The following is a 21,570-nucleotide window of genomic DNA, read 5'->3' as shown; positions in this document are numbered from 1 at the left end:
TCAAAAGAAGAAAATTTCTCCCAACAGCCAGTGAACATGGGGGTGGGGTGGGGTGGGGTTTATAAAGATAATTCTGTCCTCAGCATATGCCAGCTCCAAGGGCCACTTCATGCATGTCAATTCTCCTATGGTGTATTTCTTATTAGGAAAGAAATGTATGAACAAACTTTACAGTTAGTTCAGCCATTTATTGATTCCAGTGCATGACCAAGTGTTTGTGAAGTATGGGGTGTCACATGAGTAATTAACCATTCCAGTAACCTTGTTTATTTTCAGAGTAACTGTGCTAAAAAATACATTAAATCGGTAGTTGGCACAACTGGTGCAAAGCTGAAACAAGTGCCTTTCAGTTGCTTTTTTTTTTTAACCACATCAGAAGTGACACTTAGGGACACTTTTTGCTTTTACAGCAAAAACTTTCCACATTTCATACTTTTGCACTGCTCACAGGCATTAGTGTTATCAAGAAGTTAGCTGGAAATCTGCCATAAATTTTTTGACATCCAGCCTAAGCAGTGAAGAGAGTAAAAAGCAGGGAGCAAAGAAAAAAGTGAAGGAAATTAAAAATGTGTATGGCTGAAACTTTGTTTTCTTTCCGTGTAAAGATAACAGCTAAGCCATTCTTTTAGCCTGGTGTGAGAATATCTAAATGAAGGGGAACCAAAATTCTTGGCAAACATCAAAACCTTCCTGTAATTACTTTTTATCGTTTTAGGAATGCGGGAAGCAGATGGGCTTTGGAACAAGCCAAATACAACTTGATTAATGAATATTTCCTGGTGGGAGTTACTGAAGAGCTTGAAGACTTTATTATGTTGCTGGAGGCAGCTTTGCCCCGTTTCTTCAGGGGTGCAACAGAACTATATCGCACAGGTATTTAAATGGCTGTAGACCAAAGTCTCTTGTTCACTTTACTCTTTGACATAACCTTTTAGGGCATGAAAGAGCAGCTTCCTCAGACTGTGGTCCAGTTCTTCTTGAATTCCAGAGATTGCCTGTGCAACGCTAGTGGCCACTGCCAGCTTCCTCTTTTAGGCACGCATGCATTAATAGACTCAAATTTAACTGTTCTACTGCAGACCAACAAGGCTATCTTCTGAAACTATCTTGATAGACTTGTGTTGCAAGCAACTCTAAAGGACTCGCTTGTCTTTTGCAAGTCACTGGGGGTATGCAGTGCATTTCTTTATGCTCTGTGCACTCACATACTGCATCTTCCTGAAATTTTCTAGTCAGTGAGGTCCATCCCATCCAATATCGGGTCGAGGACAAGCTTTCCTTCATCACAACAATTGATAAATGAATATTACTTTATCCGGAGTAGGGTAAGTAAAGGGTACCTGTGGGATCACGCTTGTACTTAGGGAAAAAACCCTGCTCCCATGAGCACCCCAGTGACCACTGAGAACTGGACTTCTTCAGTCTGCCTAGGTCAGCTGCTTCATCTGCCTTCACCCCTCTGAAGGCCCACAGTACAGCAACTTTGCTGAAGCTAAGCACGCCCGGATCTAGTCAGTTCAGGGTTGAGAAAGTGTTAGGTATCAAAAGTACACTGCCTTGAGTTCCATGATGGAAGTTTGATGAGATGTAAAGGTCGTAAATTTTCCTATTCTGAATTGTGTTTCTTGATTACAGTAGAGGGTGACAGAATGTTAGGAGCTGGTTCTGGTATTGACAGAAGATGTATATTGTAATACATACTGTACTGTAAGTGTGTTTATATTGTAAGTATATATCATGTGGTTAATGGCATGTACCTACAGTGGCCAAGATGACTCAAGAAGATAAAACTCTTAATGTGAAAGCTTGCTGGGAACGTTGTAAAACAAATTGCCTGCCCAATTATAATGTAGTCTGTGTTTTATTAACTTTATTATCAATAGTACTGAATTTCCAAATAGGCATTAATCCCAATTGAAGCAGATATCTTAAATGGATGTGATGTGAGGAAATACGGCTCCCTTATGCAAACACTTCCTCTTTATGCTTTTAATAATTAAGCCCTTTAAACAGAGAAAGGAATGTGCACTGAGAGACTCTACTAATGCAAATGCATTCATGCTTAATGTCAGAGCTTCCAGTCTTTCATTCCCAGAGGCTTAATAAATCTTGGCCCAAGTTCTGTCATTTTATGTATCCATTTAGCAGCCTGCTGACTAGAGAATACACAAAAATCTTCTGGTCTGTGCCATGCACTACAGGGAGTATTCAGACTTTAAGTCAGAGTGAATTTATGATTTGATGTTTTTCTTTTAGGAAAGAAGTCCCATCTTAGGAAGACAACGGAGAAGAAACTCCCCACAAAAGAAACCATTGCAAAGCTCCAGCAGTCTGAAATGTGGAAAATGGAAAATGAGTTCTATGACTTTGCACTGGAGCAGTTTCAGTTCATCAGAGCACATGCAGTTCGAGAAAAAGATGGAGAATTGTATATTCTGGCACAAAACTTTTTCTATGAAAAGATCTACCCTAAATCGAACTAAGAGCAATGAATACTGTTAGACTAGGGGGCTAAACCTTTGGCCATGTCCTTGTTGTTTTCAGTCCCAACATGTAGATTGTTGATATACCATCCCAGGCCCATTAGTCTTGAGCTCGGTAGACTAAGCTATGGATTGTTCAAAGAAGATGGCTACCAACTAGGTATCTTGGCAATCCAGAAGTATAAGCTTCGGTGTCCCTGTGTTTTCAAGGAAGTTACCCCACACCTGAGGAAGCTTACATATTCATTCACAGAAACTAACCATATATCAATTATAGCTGAAACTATAACGATGAAAGGATTCCCTGTAATGCTGTTCTTGATTCTAGGACGGGTTAATTTACTTAGCCTCCTGGGAAGAGAAAGAGGCTTGTCCCCTAGCTTCAACATGGAGATTTTGGTTGTATACACTCATGGATAATGTTAATAACTGGCTGGCATCTGTGCTTTGGTCTTGTCCAATCCATATTACGTGACATTCATTAGAATGTTCAATCATGTTCTACTGAGAGAGGCTACAGTTGAATGTGCCCATATATATAGATGTGGGCTTTCATTTTAAGAAGCTAGGACTGGTCATCAGCGTGTTTGAAATTTTAAATTCCGTAGTGAGATTGTCAAAAGGGCAAAATTATAGGCAGTATTTCTTTGCCACCCTCTGTACTTCCAGCGAATGTTGGGAAAACTCTCTAAAGCTGGCTTTTGCCTGCACATTGATATAAAACAACAACAACAGTGAATTCTGTATAATTGTTCAATGGATTCTTCGTACTTTAAAAAGAACTACTGGTGAATCCATATTATGACTCAACTAGTGAGCTGTGGTATGGTTAGGATTTTCCTACTTAGATACTTTTACCTGTAGAATATTTTTACTAAGGTGCTTTATAACGTGTTTTAAAGCATTGCATTTGCAAAAGGAGTAAAATGCTGTAAATAATGCATATTTTATGTATTTGGACCAAAAGGTTACAACTAATAGTTTAAACTGTTTTTGCACCAGTTTTGTTGTGTGTGAAGTAAAAGCATCCCATCTGCTGTTCAAATTCCTGTTTTGAATTGGCTCTTGGACATCACTGAAACACACGTCAATGACTTCGACAGCGTTAAACATACAGTGGGTCTACCCAGGAGCCCTCTTTACAGAAAACTACTTAATCTGCATCCTTTTATCATGCTTAAAAGAGGAAAAGGAAAACGGAAGCATGTGGCCTGGCCAAGAGAGATACAAAGAAATTGACATCTATGTATTCTTGCAGCTGCCTTGCATTACTTCAGTAAACTTGCATTTGCCATTATCAGCACCTTATAGTACTTACAGACGTTAGATCATTTGGTTAGTGCCAGAACATTAAAGTTTGAAGAAAATTCTAGAAACTCACAGTTCTAAAAATTCTCTAGTTGCACATGCTTTACCATCAGTTTTTTAAACTGAGTATTAAAATTTTCAGAAAGGTTCAGCCTTTGACCATCACATTCTATAGGGTGGGAGTGTAATGTAAATATGTTGGTAGGGGAATACTTTACCAAAATTGTGTATCTGCTAAACGATCACAAAGAGGTTGACTGTCGCCTATATGCTGAATGTTTGATGCCAAAAACATAATCTTATTTTAAAAGGGTAATGGGACTGCTAAACAAAGCTTTTAATTTACTGTATTATTTAATTTGCTTTAATCTTGGCTTTAAAAAAATAGCACTGCCTTTCCCTTTTCCAGTTGGCAATCATTTCTACATTTTCTTCCTTTTACTGCATTGCTGTAAATCAGAGTGTTTGTAGCCATGTTGAATCAACTGAATGATACATAGAAACAAAATGAACTTTTAAACCAACTAGCTACTTAAAATATAGTGAGCTTTTGAACCAGTGTGTTCACCCTCAGGTGTTGATGCTCAGAGCACAACTAAAATCTTGATGGTCAAGACTGATGGCTGTGTAATTGATCTGTAAATTCCATTCTCATGTGAAGGAAGAATTTGAGGTACTTACCTGCCTCAGATATCTGGGGCAGTGTTGCACAGAGTCACCAAGCACCACTTCCAACCTCTCAGGCTGGAGACGGAAAGTATGAATGTGAAATGATTTTCCAAGCCAAGCTTGGGTCATCCATCTCAGACTCATGGTACATATTGTCCAATGGGAACTGATAATCCCTGGCAAAAATTTTGATGTGCCTCAAAGCAAAGAGGAAGTGTGTGTGTTACTTACCTACTTTGCCTGTATGAGCATCTTTGGTGCTTTCATGTTTCTCAGAATCAATGTAGTAAATGACAAAACAGACAGCCTGGATGATAATGTAACAGTTAGAAAGACACTCTTAATTTTTCCAGGTGTCCATTTTGAACAAATGCTCAGGCAGCTGTGTATAGATTGGCCCAGTTGTCATAACTCACGGGTTGAATTCATTACATTCTGCTTCATGGCCCAACATCACTAGGTACTACTATGGTTGGAGAAAACGAATTAGACCCAAAGAGCCATGAGCGGAGCTTGTAGAACGCATCTTTGCCAGCTTTTTCTCTGCCAGCTGCAGCGCTTTCCCCAATCACACAAGGTATTCCTGAGGGTAAGGAACTTCAAGAATAGAAGGGGATGCATGAGAGGCTGCCGCTTGAATGGGAACTCCACCGAACTCCTTGCATAAGCAAAAATGCCCCTTTAGATCCAAACAAGCATTTATCCTAAAATTCTGATTAGCTGTATGAAGAGTTGGAGAATTGTTAAAAGACAGGTTGCTGCAGTATAAAAAGGTAGTGGCAGAAATTAGAAATCAAAAGTTTGCAGTTCCCTTTGAAACGAATATGGAAGGTGATTTCTTTGAGGTAAATTATGACTAGACCTTTACTGCACTATCCCTTCTGAAATGAACTGGGCTTTGCCTGAGTTCCTGACTTGAAGCTGTTATGATGTACTTTAAAAGAGAATACTGAATAATGGTGTTAATGTTTACAAAGTTAAATAAAGGCATCTGAACACAAACATACTTGCAGGTTTACAACAGTAACTGAAAATGTGACTTGTATAATCTGCTCCTTTTGACAGTATTTAAAAGATGACCTAGGGTTGTTCTGTGTTGTATGGCAATGTGATGTTAAAGAAGTGATAATTTTAATGATTTTCTAGCTTTTAATGGCCTCGGAGAAGCTTTGGAAGTTTGGGTGGGTTGTTTGATGCCACATTTAGATATCACAACTATTCCTCTCCAAAACCCTTTCAGAATGTGACTGAAAAATTCCAGGTTTCATAAGCTCTGAATCAGTGTCCAATTTACCATGATATCCAAAGGCAGGCACCTGGGCAATTGAAGTTTGTTTCCTTTCCATAAGCATTCAAAATTGAGCTTAAGTTGAGGTTCAGAAATTGGATATCACAGGAAATTGGAACTTGTTTCAAGGCTTCCAAAATCAGGAATCTTTAAATCATGCTCCACATGGGAGGGAGCACACAAGCACGAGAACAGACTGTATTACCAGTCATAGATAAGCCAGAGGTTTGTCATACATCTGAATGTGTCCTATATCTCAGTAGTTGGAGGGAGGCTAGTCAGGGCTTAAGTGTCTGGTGTACTATACAATTTCTTACCTCCTCCCACTAACACTGTTTGGTCTCTGCTTCACCAGTATACTTAAGTTGTTCTTTAAATCCTTTCTCTCTCCCAACCCAACCTTCACTTTACCAGAATCTTCCAAATATTCTGAACCCTTATTTCCTGAAAGCTAAGCATTAAAATAAGACAGATTGCTCTTGATGGTGTTTTTTTCTTCAGTTGTAGCATTTATTAAGCATTGATACAAAGAAATCAAAACCCTGGATATGTTCATGGGAAAATAACTTCTAAAAAAAGTGACATACAAAACATAATGTGTAAATACAAACTGACAAAATCTGAAATGATAATGTGAAAGGATATCTTGTAAGTAATGCAAAACACATCAAAATACCATATGCCATTTTTTAAAGTGATGTTAAAGTCTCAGATGAATCTGCTAGTATACTTCAAAAGTGTATTGTGATAGTTTTGAAACTGTCACTTGATGCTGTTCACAAGTCAGTCTGGCTCCACAGCTTCATTACTGACTGAAAAGTGATGCTGTACTAGTACTTGAAACAAGTTGCAAAGTTCCCGAACATAGGTCTACATAGGGCAACAGCTTCTGAGGAAGGCCAGTCTGCTAATACCTCACAAATGTCTAAGTAATTACATTTCAGTGCTACCGTTTAGCAATTATGTTTAGACCCCTTGAGCCACTGCATAAATTTAAAAAGGCTAGCATTTACCATGCCAGCTTGGTTTTCCTTGTTTAATAGAATCATGCTATTTTTATTTTGATGTGTTTTGTGTTTATATTTGCACAATGTATCAAAGGATAGACATTTTGCATACCAATCAAGGTTTTTCATCGTTGGTTGTATGTGAATTAAAAAGTGAATTAAAAAAGGAAATGGGGGGAGTCAAGGTGGATAAAATCAAAGGCCTAAGGTCACCAAATGGGTTCATGGTTCTGGATCTGTGGTTCCCAAGTGCACACCTACATGCTACACTGTTGTGATTAAGCCCCCCCCTCCCGAGTTCAGAAGCAGGGGGGATGTGTTTCATTTTGCTAATTCTGGTTTGCCAGTTAGCTGTTAACCTGGATGAAATCAGTTCTGATGATAGAAATATTTAAGGCATGCATTAAAAAGCAGTTAGTGAGAGCATTTGATTAAGTGACCTTTTATACAAATTCTTGATTTTTAATTTGGCAAGATACTGATTTTCCTTTTCTAACATTTCATAAATTTTAGTAGGTAGCATCTTCATCATAGTGTTTCATATGTCAGGCATAAACTTCCTGGTGTATCGGCATTGCCTTGATCCAGTGAATTCTTGCAGCAGAGAGAACAAGAAGCTTGTTAACTATTCCCGCCTCCCCTTTCATTTGAATGGAGGAGGCAGATTTTTGTAGATATATCTCTTTCCTGAAGGCAATGGAAAACTTCCTCATTCAGGAATTCCATGTGTGGTTGTGAAATCTGGAGAAAATCATTGCAGCATATGTGTGTGTTTGTCTACTCTGCAAAAAAGTTGGTCCCAGTTAATCAGTTTTGGAACCACTTGCTCATACACTCTGCATCTCAAACGCGGCAGTCTTAGAATAGCCACAGTCACTTACTTTACAGTTTTTTTCCAGTTACAAAAATAAAAAATCAACTGTATTGATGGCATTCTGATTTTTTTTGGTAATTCTGGCAACAGTTATATTACAGGTTTCAGCAATCAGCTTATAGGAGACCCTATATCAAAACTCCTAATTGGACCATGTGCTTGTACATGGGCTCCTATACATATGAATCATTTTAGATAATCTAATGCCACTGCATTCTTTATTCCAAGCATTTGCCTCTATTTAAAATCTTTAATTCTAGTTATGTGTGCCTGGGAATAAAGCCCCTCCAACTTCACTGGCACTTACTTCCAAGTAAACATGCAGCTGAAGTAGGAGGTGTTTTTTTAAAAAAAAACATTGTGGTATTGGAAATGTTTTGTGTGAGGAAAACTGTATTGATGATGCCTAAGCTATGCTATGAAGACTGTGTGCTGACAAGCCTGTATCATGTGCACTGCCAATTTAGCTCTTCAACATGGAGCATTTTGTTGACTACTAAAGATCACACGAGATAGAGTGAGTGTAATTAATGATCAGTTGCCTAGATATATCCTATTTTGAGCCCTTGCAGATCTGTAACCTTTTGCAGCACCTATTTATAAACCAGAACCCTTACTGCAAAAACGTTTACAGCAGGTTTGCTATAAATCTGTTTAGACGCTTGTATTTCTCTCATACTTAAATTTTAGAAGACAGAGCTGTAGCTTCTGTGTTAGAGTTAGACTGGTGAGCATTTCAAAACAGTGTCGAATGTAACTTTGAGAACATGGATTGTGCCTCTTTTTTTTCCAAAATACACAGCTAAATAGTGCCTTTTTCCTTCACAATCCATGTTGAGGATGCTCACCCCTTCTCTATGTTTCCCTTTTTCTTCACATACCAATTCCATTGTGCAATACTTCCCAAATTTGAAACCATTTTGTCACATGTTTGCGACATAATTGCTTCATTTTTCCTTGCTTTACTGAGCGCTTTCTGTTGCTGAAGTGTTTAAGTTGATTACCTGATACAAATGATATATAAAATAAAGTACCCATTGGGAAAGGGGGGAAAAGTCTGGTGTCTCTTTTAAAAGTCTTATAAATATTTGTGATGACCCTTTGTAATTCGTGTTAATATACAGCCAATTCAATCAAAAGTAATAAATAGTGTTAGTACCTTTTGCCATAATTTCATAACTTCCATTTGTAGTATTATATATACATTATCTAGGATACAGTTTTATATAATGTGTAGAGTAAGCTTGTATTTGATTGTGGGAATGGATAGCAAGAAGAAAATTTTATGCTAGTTATAGTTAAGGGGATTGGTGAGCAAATGGTGTCATGGCTGGAGGATTAGCTGAGTGGCTGTACAGGGGAGCCAATGAACTACAGACATGGGTTCAGCACAAGCTGTCAAAGCAATAAGGCAGAGCCTTTGTCAGAAACTAACCTATGGGTCATAGCCAATGATATGTTGAGCAGAGGCCATGGCCTTGACAAGGGTGAAGTTTCTGGAAAGCAACTTTGCTTGGGTCAGTAGAATAGGCTCTTGTTTTTGCAGAGCAGTGAAACTCTGTAGGCCCCATTGCTGGGGCATTCTGTTTTTGAGGGAAAATACTCAGTATGGGAAAAGAATCTTCCCTCTAAGTCTTAACACTCTTTGCTGCAGCTGTCTTATAGCTGTGGGATAGTTAGCTGACTTCACTTGAAGTGTTTGCTTTGATTTGTTGATGGGATCATTCCTAAATATTTTAGTCATCAGCATTGCTAGCAGGGCCAACTGTTATATGGTGTTTCAGTCCATTTAGATTAGAATGACTTATACATCTATCAAGGAGACTCCTGAAGGTTAAAGCTATGCGGGGGATCTATCTTACTCATGAACTAAATATAGAAAATGCCCTTAAACACACTCAACATAATCCTCACAGGTGCAGGACTTTAATATTGTATTCTTGAGAACCAGGCAAGTGAAAGTTGAGAGAGCTACTGCATAGCCAATAAACAGGCACAAGCACTTCCTCAAGACCCACCTTTGTTTTTTTAAAATAAATGTTTTTAAACAAAAAACAAAACAGCAAAAACAAATAGCCCATACATTCATACAGCCCATACAAACCGATATTTCACACTTCCAAAGTGTGCCTAACCTATCAAATCATCAATTGCTAACCTCTTGAATACTGGTAATAAAATCCATTTAACAAATACTGCACCTGAGAACCTCTAATACTATATTAATACTGATTATTACTGCTTTTAATTTCTGTCTTTCTTACTATTCTCTTAATACTGATACAGAAACATTGTGACTAAAGATAACATTCTGTATTCAAAACTGCTCATTATTGTAATTACTATCTCAAAATATCTGCTAGCATTACAAAAGAGTAATATTAAGAAGGGAGACTATAACATATTTGCCTTTATATAAATTTCTAAGTCAGTTTTGAAAATTATCACAGTGACAGTTTTACATAGTCAAAATGATATTACAAGAAATACTGTTAAAATCAATATCGGTTTAGAATATTATCACGATAACTGTTTTACATAATCATAGTAACCACCCCATTTTCTCCGTAATTCTCCCAAAGGTCTTTTATTCAGTAAATGCGTCAACTTGGCCATCACCACGAATTCTGCCATCTTCTCTCGCCATCTTTCAATCTCTGAAATTTCATCTTCCACATCGATACCAAAACTACTCTGGCTGCCGTTATCATATAGTTGAAAAGTTCTGTATTATTTTTGTTCAAGTGTGTCAGCAGTATTCAAACTTAGCCATGTTTACTGCAATTATTTTTGTTTTAATTTTATTCTATATCTGGAGAGTTTCCCAAATTGTTTTATCTGATCCATTAAATATTCTATTGAGTCTTTTGGATTCTTCATCATCAACACCACATCATCTGCATAACATTTTAATTTAAATTCTTCCTTCTCAATTTTCAGGCCTTCAATTTTATGGTCATTTCTTATTCTAATTGTCAATACTTCCAAAACTAGATTGAAAAGTAATGGAGAAAGTGAGCAACCTTGTCTTGTTCCCTTATTAATTTGAAAATCTTCAGTCAGTTTTCAAAAGCCTTGCTGTTTGTAATGTGTATATACTGCTTATCCAGCTTAGAAACTTGTCCCCGCAGTTGAATCTGTTTAAAATCTTTAATTAAAAAGTCCATAAAATATTATCAAAAGCTTTTTCTGCATCCAAAAAGATAAAAGTAGCCATTGTTGTATTTATTTTCACATGTTCAATTGTATTTAATACAAGATGCACTTTTTCACGCATTTTGTCTTCTCGGAATAAATCCACTTTGGTCTGTATGTATCGCCTTCTCTATTTTCTTCTTCATTCTCTCCACCAGAATTGAAGTAAATAACTTATCGTCCACATTGAGCAAAGAGATTGGTCTGTTGGAAGCTGGCGAAGTAGGGTCGTTCCCTTCTTTGTAAATCAATGTTATAAAGGCTTCCTGCCATGATTTAGGAATCTTGCCTTTCATCGTTTTTTGAAGATTAAGTGCAATTTCTTCCTCAAAACACTTGTTGTATTTCGCTGTCAGGTCCAGGGGCTTTATCAAGCTTCAGTCTTGCAATCGCCCACATAACTTCTTGCATTGCAATATTTTGATTCCAGCTTTCTTCCTCTGTGAAAATATTCAGTTTCGTTTGTTCAGTGTATATCTTCTGGGTCTGTCTTTTGTTTACTTTGATAAGAGATTCTTAAATTAATGTAGGAATTGATTATGAATATCTTTCCCAAGAAAACTAATCTTTTCCTTCATTTTTACTCCAGTTATCACTTTCTTTTCCTCCTCTTTCCTTATACAATAAGCTAAGTATCTTCCTGGTCTGTTTGCATATTAAAAATGTTTTTGCTTAGCAAACAATAATTTTTGGGGGGTTTCTTCAGTATTGATCAAATCAATTTCCAATCTCTTCTTCTTTATCTCTTTTAAAGTTCTCTCTCTTTTTTAGCATGTAGTTCTTCTAATTTCTTCAATTCCCCCATCAGCTTCTCCCTAGATTCCATCTTTTGCTTTTTAAGCTTCGTAGTAATAGCTATAAATCTTCCTCTTATAAAAGCTTTGCTGGCATCCCAAATAGTTGTTTGTGTCATTTCTGGTGTGTTATTTGCTTCAAAAAATTCCTTCAGTTTGGTTTTGCATTGTTTAATTACCTCTTCTTTTAATAAAATGTTATCATTCAGTCTCCATCTTCTCTCTTGACGAAAGAAAGTCCATGTCAATTCCAAAGGATTATGATCTGAAATTATTTTTTGTAAAATTTGAACCTCTTCCAAATTATTTTGCAACGTCTTCAAGATCCAGCACATATCTATCCATGAATGTGAATCATATCTATCTGAATAAAAAGTATAAATCCTCTTTTTAGGATTTCTGCTTCTCCAGGCATCTTCTAATTGCAATAACTGCATGTATTCCAGTAGATTTCTTGGTAATTTCCCTCCTTTATGGTTTTTAGATCTGTTCCATTTAGGATCTAGGACCCCATTCATATCTCCCAATACAATTAGTTCGCCTTGTTGTTCCTCCATAATCACTTGGAACACCTTCTTGAAGAATTGTTCTCTTCCATTACTGGGGGCCATTACTCGACCAATTAAAGAATCTTCCCATCTGGTTGTCTTAGCTTAGTAAAAAGGTATCTCCCTCCCAGATCTTTTATTTCTGTGATTTTGGTAAGCTGATGGTTCTTGATATACAGAGCAATCCCTTTTTTCTTTTCTTTAGCCAATACTGTTATAAGTTTCTAATTTTTTTATTTTTCAACAAATGCTCATGAGCTTTTTTAATGTGAGTTTCTTGAATACAAATTATGTCCACTTTTAATTTTCCTACATAGTTAAAGTCATTAAATCCACTTTCATTTAATGAAATTATTTTTAGCTTATCCATGTTCCCCCTTCTTTTCAGTATGCTGTGGTTTGTCCCAATTTTGTGCTTTCTTCTTGATCCTCATCTTTCCCAGATTGTGACTTGCTCTTTTCCTTCTTCCCCGTTCTCTTCTTTTGAACTGCCGGGGACTGTTGATTCCTTCTTGTCCTTCTGCTACTGTCCTATCTTTTCTGAATTAGATAATTCTCTTGCCAGTAAATTAGCCTGCTCTAGGTTAGTTATTAATCTTCTTCCTGATGATAAAAAGACTTCAAAGACCTGCTGGTATTACCCAGAGGTATCTAATTTCTCTTCTGAAAAAGGATATGTCATAATGGTTGAAATTCTCTTCTCTTCTTTACTACAGTAGTTAGTTAATCTTGAAAAATCTGAATTTGCTTACCTTTATATTAAATGTTTGGCTCTCTGTAGTTACAAGATCGTGTCTCTCGTAGTTTTCTGACAAAATTTGACAAGTATATCTCTAGGAACATTGTTTCTTCTGGCAAAACTCGAATTTATTCTATATATATTATATATTAGCAAAGGATCTTCTTCATCTTGCAAATAATCTTGGATCAACTCTTTGAAACTGTCTTAAATTATTTTTTCTAAAATTTTCCAGAACATGAAATCTTAAATTTGGTTCTCTATTTTGGATCTCCATGATTTGTAGTCTGTGTTCTGTGTTGTCTTTCCAAGTCTCTTGATTCTGAACTTTATTTGCTATCTGGTGCTGTTCTGCCTTCAACTCCTTGATGTCTTTAGCATTTTTAGCAATTTGTACCTTAATATCTGAAAGTGAAGCTCTGGTTTCCCATATGAAAGCCTGTAAATTCCCACACACTCTTTCCTCTACACCCAACAACTGAGCAGCCAGTTCCTGCATCTGTTCAGCCAGCACTTCATTGGATGGGTTTGACATAGCTTCTGATTCTTGACCTTGTTGTCTGTCTTCTTCCGTTTCTTTTTCACTAGATTGCCTTATGGTTTTTACACCTTTGTTCCTCCTCTTAGATACTTGCTGGGATCTATTCTGTTTCCTCCTTAATTTCATATAGTCATGCAGTTTTTCCATACATTAAGATGCATAAGTAAAATAGGTTATCACAATTCCAACACTTCTTCCCTATTATATTTATTTATATATAAACAATAACAACAATCAACACAATTCAATCAAATCTGCCTTAAAAGGAAGCTATCACTTTAAAATTAATATTGTTCTATTCTGGTTATCGATAGTCTATCAAATTAATCAAATTAGTCTAATTAATAATCTTAGTATGCTCCCTTCTATAGTAGCTATATTAGTTCTACAATCTATGTTTAATCTGATAATTGAAGAATATTTATTGCTGTAAATTTATATTAGATATGCATATAGGATAGAGAAAGAAGTAGGGAAAATCTAAATGGTTAATAAGCAATGAAACAATTAGTCCATATACTATTCAAAATAGATTCAAAAAATTGGTAGAATTGTATAAAAACAGGTTAAAATATTAAAAAACAAAAATTATATTTCCCAAAAATTAAGCCAGATCCGACCGCAAAAAAATCAATCTTCATCTTCTGTAATATAATTTTGACAGCTCATGCAATTATACTATCTGCCAGGAGATGTCAGCCTTTCCTGCAACCATACAATCTACCAGCAGATCTGTCCTTTTTTACAGTTTCTGGTTATATACAATTACACAGTCCTTGCTTACAGAGATTTAAATCACGTCACGTCATGGATTTGGGGGAAAGTCCTTCTCAGACCACTTATCTTTCCAGGATTTCCTTATTGTAAGTCCAATGTATTTGGTAATAATAAAAGCAGTTAGTTAATATAGTCTTGGGGGGGGGGAATCAGAGCTTCCAACTATCTAATAGACAGTACTGGACCTCCTTCCTCTCACCCGCCCTGTAATGGCGACCACTCCCTTCTCTGCCAAGTGGTTTCAATTTCACTGCCACTTATCAATTTACAATCTAAAACACATGATCGAAAGCTGCAGGTAAGCACTTTTGTTTCTCAGGCTCTCATCTTGCCATGTTCCCTCTAGTTTCCAGCTTGCTATCAAAGGAGAGAGGACCTAGAATTTTTGTTGCGGGCCATTTAAAGTTATAATCACCGCTGCTCCGAGGGGAGTAAACAAAGCTCAATCTGCTGATTATAAGTCTGAAGATCTTTAACAATTACAAAGAGGCGACCAATCACCGGAGTCTGGCACACTTTGAAAGGCTTCAGTATCGAAAGTTAAAGAAAAAAGAACACACACACACACAATGGTGGAGGCAGGTCTGGTCGGGAAATTCCACTGTCCTCCGCTCTGAAAGACAGTGCCGGGTGCTCCTGCTACCTCGGCCGTTGGCAGCTAGGCTTTCCAACCGGAGAGGGGGGGGGGACTTTTAAATACCTCCTGGCCCTGATCCTTTGATCAGGGTCCCTGAGTGGGGGGGGGGGGGCGCCGTTTGGAGCCGCACAGAAACACGTCTTGGCTCGTTGCACCAACTGGAAGCCCAAGACCCACCTTTATTTTGTTTAGCTATTGGTTTTACAAAATTTATATCCTGCCTTTCTGCACTACACAAGGGCCAGCAAGGCAGCTAACAATTTAAAACTTACATGGTAAAATCACATTTTCAGAACATTAAAATCAACCCCCCCCCAGAACACATCATTAAAACAATTAAAATAGAGTTAAAATATGCACGAGGACATAAAAACAAACAGGAAGGCGGGATCACCGAGAGAATGCAAAACAAAACAGTCTTCATCCACTGGTGTAATGTTGCAACAGAAGGCAACAAACAAATCTCTCTGGGGAGAGAGTACCAGAGCATTGGTGCCATGATTGAGAAGGCCCTCTACCAGGTTGCCACCTGCCTATCTCAGAAGGTAGGGGCACCCAAAGCAGGGCCTCCAAAGATGACAGTAGCGGTCAGGCAGGTTCATAAGGGAGCAGGCATGTTGGTCCCAAACCATATAGGGCTTCGAAGGTCAAGACCAGCACCTTGAATTGTGTCTGGAAAAAAATTGGGAGCCATTGTAGATGGGCCAAGACTTAAGTGATATGGCCCACTCCAGTCAGCGTCCTGGCGGCAGCATTCTGTGCCAACTGATTTTTCTGAACACTTCTCAAGGGCAAGTTATGTTTACATTGCAGTAATCTGATCTAGATGTAACCAGGGCATGCACCACAGTGGTCAGATCTTTTTTGCCTGGCAAAGGCCACAGCTAGCTAACCAGTTGAAACTGGGAAAAGGCACCCATGGCTATAGTTGCCATTTGCTTATCCAGCAGTAGGCCTGGATCCAAGAGCATCCCCAGACTATGGACTTGTTCCTTCAAGGGGAGTGCGACCACCCCCTCTCTTAAGGAAGCATTAACTGTCTCTTGAACCAAGTCAGCCAGGCCCCTGCATATTTAAGAAACCAGGAAGGTCAAGGGTCATGCAAAAAGGTGCTAGGCCTCAAACGTCCAAGAATCCTGTTCACATCCTCTGACTGAATAAACAGAATTATTCAAACAGTTGGACACATCAGCACCCTGGCACCATCTGACCCTGACACTGCTAACACAGAGTCCAAGTTGGAATGGATGTGAGAAATTTTACCTGCAAAGTGCTGGGCAGAACAATCCCAGCAGGCCACTGACCAGTCCAGTGACTCCTGCAAAGCAGATCCCAATAGGCATCTGGCCACCTGTTACAGCTCCACCGGCCTACACTGTGCAGACACAATGGTGGCGGAAAAGTATTGTTTCTTTGCTGCTACCACTGCCCCAGGGTACACTTTAAAATGAGCTTTTGCCTATGTCTATCTTTATCTAACTGAAGCATAGAGCCAATCAGATAAGTATTGCTAAAAAGCATAAAGACACTTTAATATGGAACCTGTCAGCATTCTGCTTAAAAAAAAAATCCACATTTTATTATGCTGTTCCATTTGTTTCCTGAAGAAATCTTTTAGAGGAGATGCTCCCCAACAAGTAACATATTGAATCTCCTCAAATTCATCGGGGAGAAAACGTTTGCCCGTGGCTACATTTTTTTCCATGTGTGTGTTTGGGGGTACTGAATTTGAGCATAGCATAAGTTTCTTGGCTGCTTAATATAATATAAGAAGCTGCAAGTGGATCTCAAAGTGATATCCAGATGTTTTGTTCATGCTTAAGCCCCCCTCCTGCTGTGACCTCCCCCTGAGTTTCATTACCACATAGCACAGATGTGGTAACTCACAATATGAGCTAATTTTAAAAACAAATAATACTCTTTATTAAAAATAGTGCCTACAAAGAACACCTGTGGGTTCAAAACGAAAGCTCCAGGACCTTTCAACTTGTCATAATAACCCACTATAACCCCTTCAAAATGAAAGGGCTAGGCAAGAGTTCCTGCCAATTTTTATAAACAAGAGTTGTTTTAGATAGTGCCCTTTCAAGTTGTCTTCATGTTTGAGCATCAAGCTGTTTATGCTGTCATCTAGATGTGATTGTTGGATAATGCATTTGTACTTTTTAATTAAAACCTCAAAATGAAATTGTTATTTCTACATAAAGCAAAGATGTTACTCTTGGAATCTTTACTGATTTAAATATATGTGGGATCTAAAAACAACTTGATTGTAAGTGACCTTGTAAGATGGTCAAAACAACGTTGTCTGCCAAGAGCTTGTTGTCCGTCTCCATTCAGGGAACTAAAAGACAATTGACTTGGACTCTGGGCAGAACTAAGAAGGTCTGGTTGGTGTGCAGCTCGGGCTGTCATCTATCTTCAAGAAAGCATGCTTATTACCAATAGCATACTAGATTAACATGGTCTTTTTTTATTTTTCAAAATTATAAAGTTTAACATCAATTTAACAACATTTAGAAACATTAATATAAGGAATATAAATTGTACCTTAGTTGTTTGTCATTGCCATTAGTCTTGCCATCTCCACCAGTTCTAACATTTTTATAATCCAGTCTTTTCTCCTGGATTAACATGGTTTTATTGACAGTTTTAGGCATCCACAACTTCTTGACATCAGAGGTCATTTGAATGAGCTGCCAGAACCCATGAACCCATGAGCCGAACCCATCTTATGCAGAACACAAACTACCACTGTAGCTCTGTCTGTCTCAGTGCCAGTGTTTTATTGTAATCAATAACGGTCTTGCTGTAAAATCTAATGGCAGTTTTTGGCCCCAAATCAGCAACAGATATGTGTTAGCGCCAGCAGAACACCTGTCATTCCTGGAAACAAACTAACGAAGAAGGGCTTTTTCATTAGCCAGAAGTGCCGCCCTACCTTCAGCGATTCTGGAAGCCAGATTCAAAAGGTTATCTAGATCAGAATGGGAGTGTCCCTGTAAATTGGGTGAAGTCAAATCTATTGCGCACGTTTTCTTCAGATGCTCTTTTTATGAGGAAGCAAGATTTAGGCTAATTTCCCCTCTTCCTAATCTAACAAAGAACAGCTCTGAGGAAGAGAGGTTGAGGAATCTCCTATGGGAACGGTCAGCCCAGACAATGAAACAAGTAGCTACATTCTGTGCTACAATATACAAGATTCATCAGCTAAAGCAGGGGTTTGGCAATCTAACCTAAAATGGAGAATGTTATTTTAATCTGAGGTTTTTAGCTAATTTATCTATTTAAGAATTATATATGCTATAGTTTTAGATACTGTATCTTTTAATTCTACCTTGTAATCGATATGTATTTTTAATAGCTTTGACATATTAATAAATAAAATCTGAATCTAACGGCATATTTTACATAATGCTGGGTGCTGAGTAGCTCAGTTATCATAAATGGCTTTTCTGGTTTTGCAGATGACTCTGCCACAATATATACATAATGGATGAGTGCTAAATATTGTCCTTATGCAAATAATGGTAAGACTAGAAAACAAAGGCCACATAAAAAAGACTTAATCTTTAGGGACCTAAGGAAGGGTCTGTGTTAGAATAATAATACTGCTCAGTGTGTTTTGAGTGTTCGTTACAGCATCCCTGCAAGGGCAATACTGTTGTTTCCGTACAAGTTGAAAGTTATTGGGAATGCCTAGTTAGTTCATGGCTATAGTGAGAATTAGTTCAGAGCTCTCTGACTTAGCTATTGTGCTACACAAGCTCTTAGTAATGGGGAAAAGGAATCAAATATTATCAATGCATGCTAAAGAGCAACAGAAAATAAAATCTATATGAATATAATATAATATAATAGCATAGCATATTAAAAATACATGTGTTAGCACTTTTCTGGAATGTATTGTTCCAAAACATAATATTTGAGTCATTCTATCTTATAGAAAGCAGCCTTCAGACAACTTAGCAAAATTGTCTGAGGATCCAGTGTTATTGGGTAGTCAATCATTTTGTTGGCTAAATTTTAGAGCAAAAGTATTAATCTGAAAGCATATCCAGAAAAAACTACTGATGTTTTTAGCACATACTGGTGGTATCTGAGGCAGTACCATAAAGAAGTTCCATGGTACAGGATTTCAAAGTGTTTCTTTAGATCACTGGTTCCCAACCAGGGGTCCATGGACCCCCAGGGGTCCGCGAGAACTAAATTAAGGTCCGCAAAACAAAGTTATAAACCCATAATAAATTAATATTTTCAATTAAAAGTTCTCTATTATAAAAATATATATATTCAAATATTATTCTAAGTTTAATGTTTAACTAACAGTTATGATTAAAGTTTATTTTCAAATTCTCGGAATTTTTATTTTGAACCTTGGGGTCCCTGCACCGAACAAAAAAGTCCTAGTGGTCCCTGGTCAAAAAAAGGTTGGGAACCACTGCTTTAGATCAACAGGTAGCAATCTGGAAGGGACAATTGTCCAGTGCCTGTCATCTGCAAACACACTTATTACATATTAACCTTAAAACCAAGAATAATCTAAACTGACCAGTAAGATAACAGTCACTGATATTATCACTCCATGTAAGTGCTTTGCATGGGATATTCATCTTTGGTCTTCTGTGCAGGCACACGTGCACAGGCCTGCTGTGGAGAGGAATTTTCTACCTTTCAAACACTGAAGGGACACCCTTCCCCTTGGAAACTGAAAAAAATTGAAAAAATGGGCCTGTCTTTCCACTCCATTATCTTGATTACTTCCTTGTCTGATAAAAAGTAGCCATTAAAAAAAAGTTCCCAGTAGGACCAATATTTCCAAGTAAAAATTCTCCCCAACAATACTTGTATTATTGCTGCTTTTAAAAAAGAATCTTATATCAGTGAGAAGAGATCTTGTTCAAGGCCTTCAAAACTGGGACTGGGCTTCTCTTCTATAATTTAAACCTATATATGGTCATATAAAATGTATACTTCTCCACAAATTATTTGTTGGAGTCGTGTTCTTTTTTATAATGCCAGGTGCTTATGGATTGCAATTGGAATATGAAATTAGCTTACGAATTTTTACCCCCACCCCCATCATTGGGAGACATCATCTTATATTACCTATCGACTGTGAGCCTGTTTTGTGCTACACAAGCTCTTAGTAATGGGGAAAAGGAATCAAATGTTATTAATGCATGCTTCTTCTTTCAACTGTAATTTTAAGGACCATGACGCTCAGGAGCATTCATAATTTTGGAGCTGCCTGTAATCAAGTGGTAAGCCACTGGTTCCCAACCAGGGGTCCGTGGACCCCCAGGGGTCCGCAAGAACTAAATTAAGGCCCGCGAAACAAAGTTATAAACCCATAATAAATTAATATTTTCAATTAAAAGTTCTCTATTATAAAATATATATATTCAAATATTATTCTAAGTTTAATGTTTAACAGTTATGATTAAAGTTTATTTTCAAATTCTCGGAATTTTTATTTTGAACCTTGGGGTCCCTGAACCGAACAAAAAAGTCCAAGTGGTCCCTGGTCAAAAAAAGGTTGGGAACCACTGTGGTAAGCTAAAGACAATGTGGTGGTACTTCCCATTCCAAGCTCACTTCTCCACTCCAAGTGCTTTCTGTTTGTGCCTAATTAGATAAAACCATACTACTGTTTAAATGGACCCCAAACCATGTATCTTAAAACACTGCACACTTTAAAAACACACACACCTTTAGTTGTGGATCCTCTCCTGCATTAGTGAGTGGCGTTTGTGGAAGCCAACTTTCCCACTTTCCCCCTCCCCTGGTTGGTGGGAGTGATTAAATCATGGTTTCAAGAGCTTGCGGTGTGGACAGAACCTTGGATATCACAGGTTCAACGCTTCCAAAACCAAGAGCATAAGGTGAAATGGGGAAACAGCATGAATGCAAAAACAGGTATTTGTACCCATCACAGACAAAAACAGGTTTGTTTGTCATTATTTATGTACCGGTATATGGCCAGTAGGCTGGATCCTATGAACCCATTCCATTAGTAGTGGAGGCTTCCTCCAGTGCTAGAAGCTTTGCTTAAGTGGAACCCACCTCTTCTGCCAGAGCAAGGTTCCTTGTGCCAAGGGAAAGGCTCTGTTGCCATTAGAATGGATTCCCAGAGTCCAGTCCAATGTTTCTGACATCTATTCCTTAGTCTTCTAAGGAGCACAGAGTTGGTATTTCAGTTTCCCAGCAGTCTTTTGATGTAGGCTACGCTAAAAGACAGCGGTCATCTGGTAAGTTTCAACTTTAACCAGGAATTTGAACATGAGACTTCCCCGCCCCGCCCCGCCCCGCTAAGCTCTAGCTGCTATACACACTTTACAAGTGGTAGCCCAAACAACAGAATAGCCTGAGCTCTATTCATAAGCAAACATGTCCATGTCGAGTCCATTCATGCATTTATGTGACTTGCTCCATTGCAACATTCAGAACAGTATGCATGATCCATGGATTTGAGGTAGAGGTGAACTTCCCAAAGTTCTGGCATCCTAAATGTCCTATAGCTCTTAGACTTTGGAGGTTTAAATTGGCTAATCTACTGATTAGGTCACTTAAAGTTTTAATCGCAGAGATTAAAATTCCTCCCTATACTCAATTGGTGCAATTTAGAAAAAGGGAAGACTTTTTAAAGAGTGCTATTATGCTGATTGCACAGATGCCTCAGTGTCTTCTTCCCTGTGTCCTGTTTAATG

The 21,570-nt window shown here is 37.8% G+C and overlaps 2 protein-coding genes across 2 annotated transcripts in view; one reads left to right on the top strand and one right to left on the bottom strand.

Annotated features, from left to right (window-relative positions):
- HS2ST1 (heparan sulfate 2-O-sulfotransferase 1) overlaps window positions 1-2,685 on the top strand; it is a 103,351-nt gene extending 100,666 nt beyond the window's left edge. The window contains exons 6-7 of the mRNA XM_056867630.1: window positions 716-873; window positions 2,257-2,685. Coding sequence (XP_056723608.1) covers window positions 716-873; window positions 2,257-2,483 — 385 coding nt within the window. The 3' untranslated portion in view covers window positions 2,484-2,685. The remainder of the gene's footprint in view (window positions 1-715; window positions 874-2,256) is intronic.
- Window positions 1-16,538, bottom strand: part of SELENOF (selenoprotein F) — a 152,934-nt gene extending 136,396 nt beyond the window's left edge. Inside the window, exon 1 of the mRNA XM_056867631.1 lies at window positions 16,535-16,538. The gene's annotated coding sequence lies outside the window, so the exon portion shown is untranslated. The remainder of the gene's footprint in view (window positions 1-16,534) is intronic.
- Window positions 16,539-21,570: the final 5,032 nt, after the last annotated feature.

Source organism: Euleptes europaea, chromosome 2, assembly GCF_029931775.1.
Source record: "Euleptes europaea isolate rEulEur1 chromosome 2, rEulEur1.hap1, whole genome shotgun sequence".
NCBI classification, from domain to species: domain Eukaryota; kingdom Metazoa; phylum Chordata; class Lepidosauria; order Squamata; family Sphaerodactylidae; genus Euleptes; species Euleptes europaea.
This window is presented reverse-complemented; position numbering and strand designations above follow the sequence as displayed.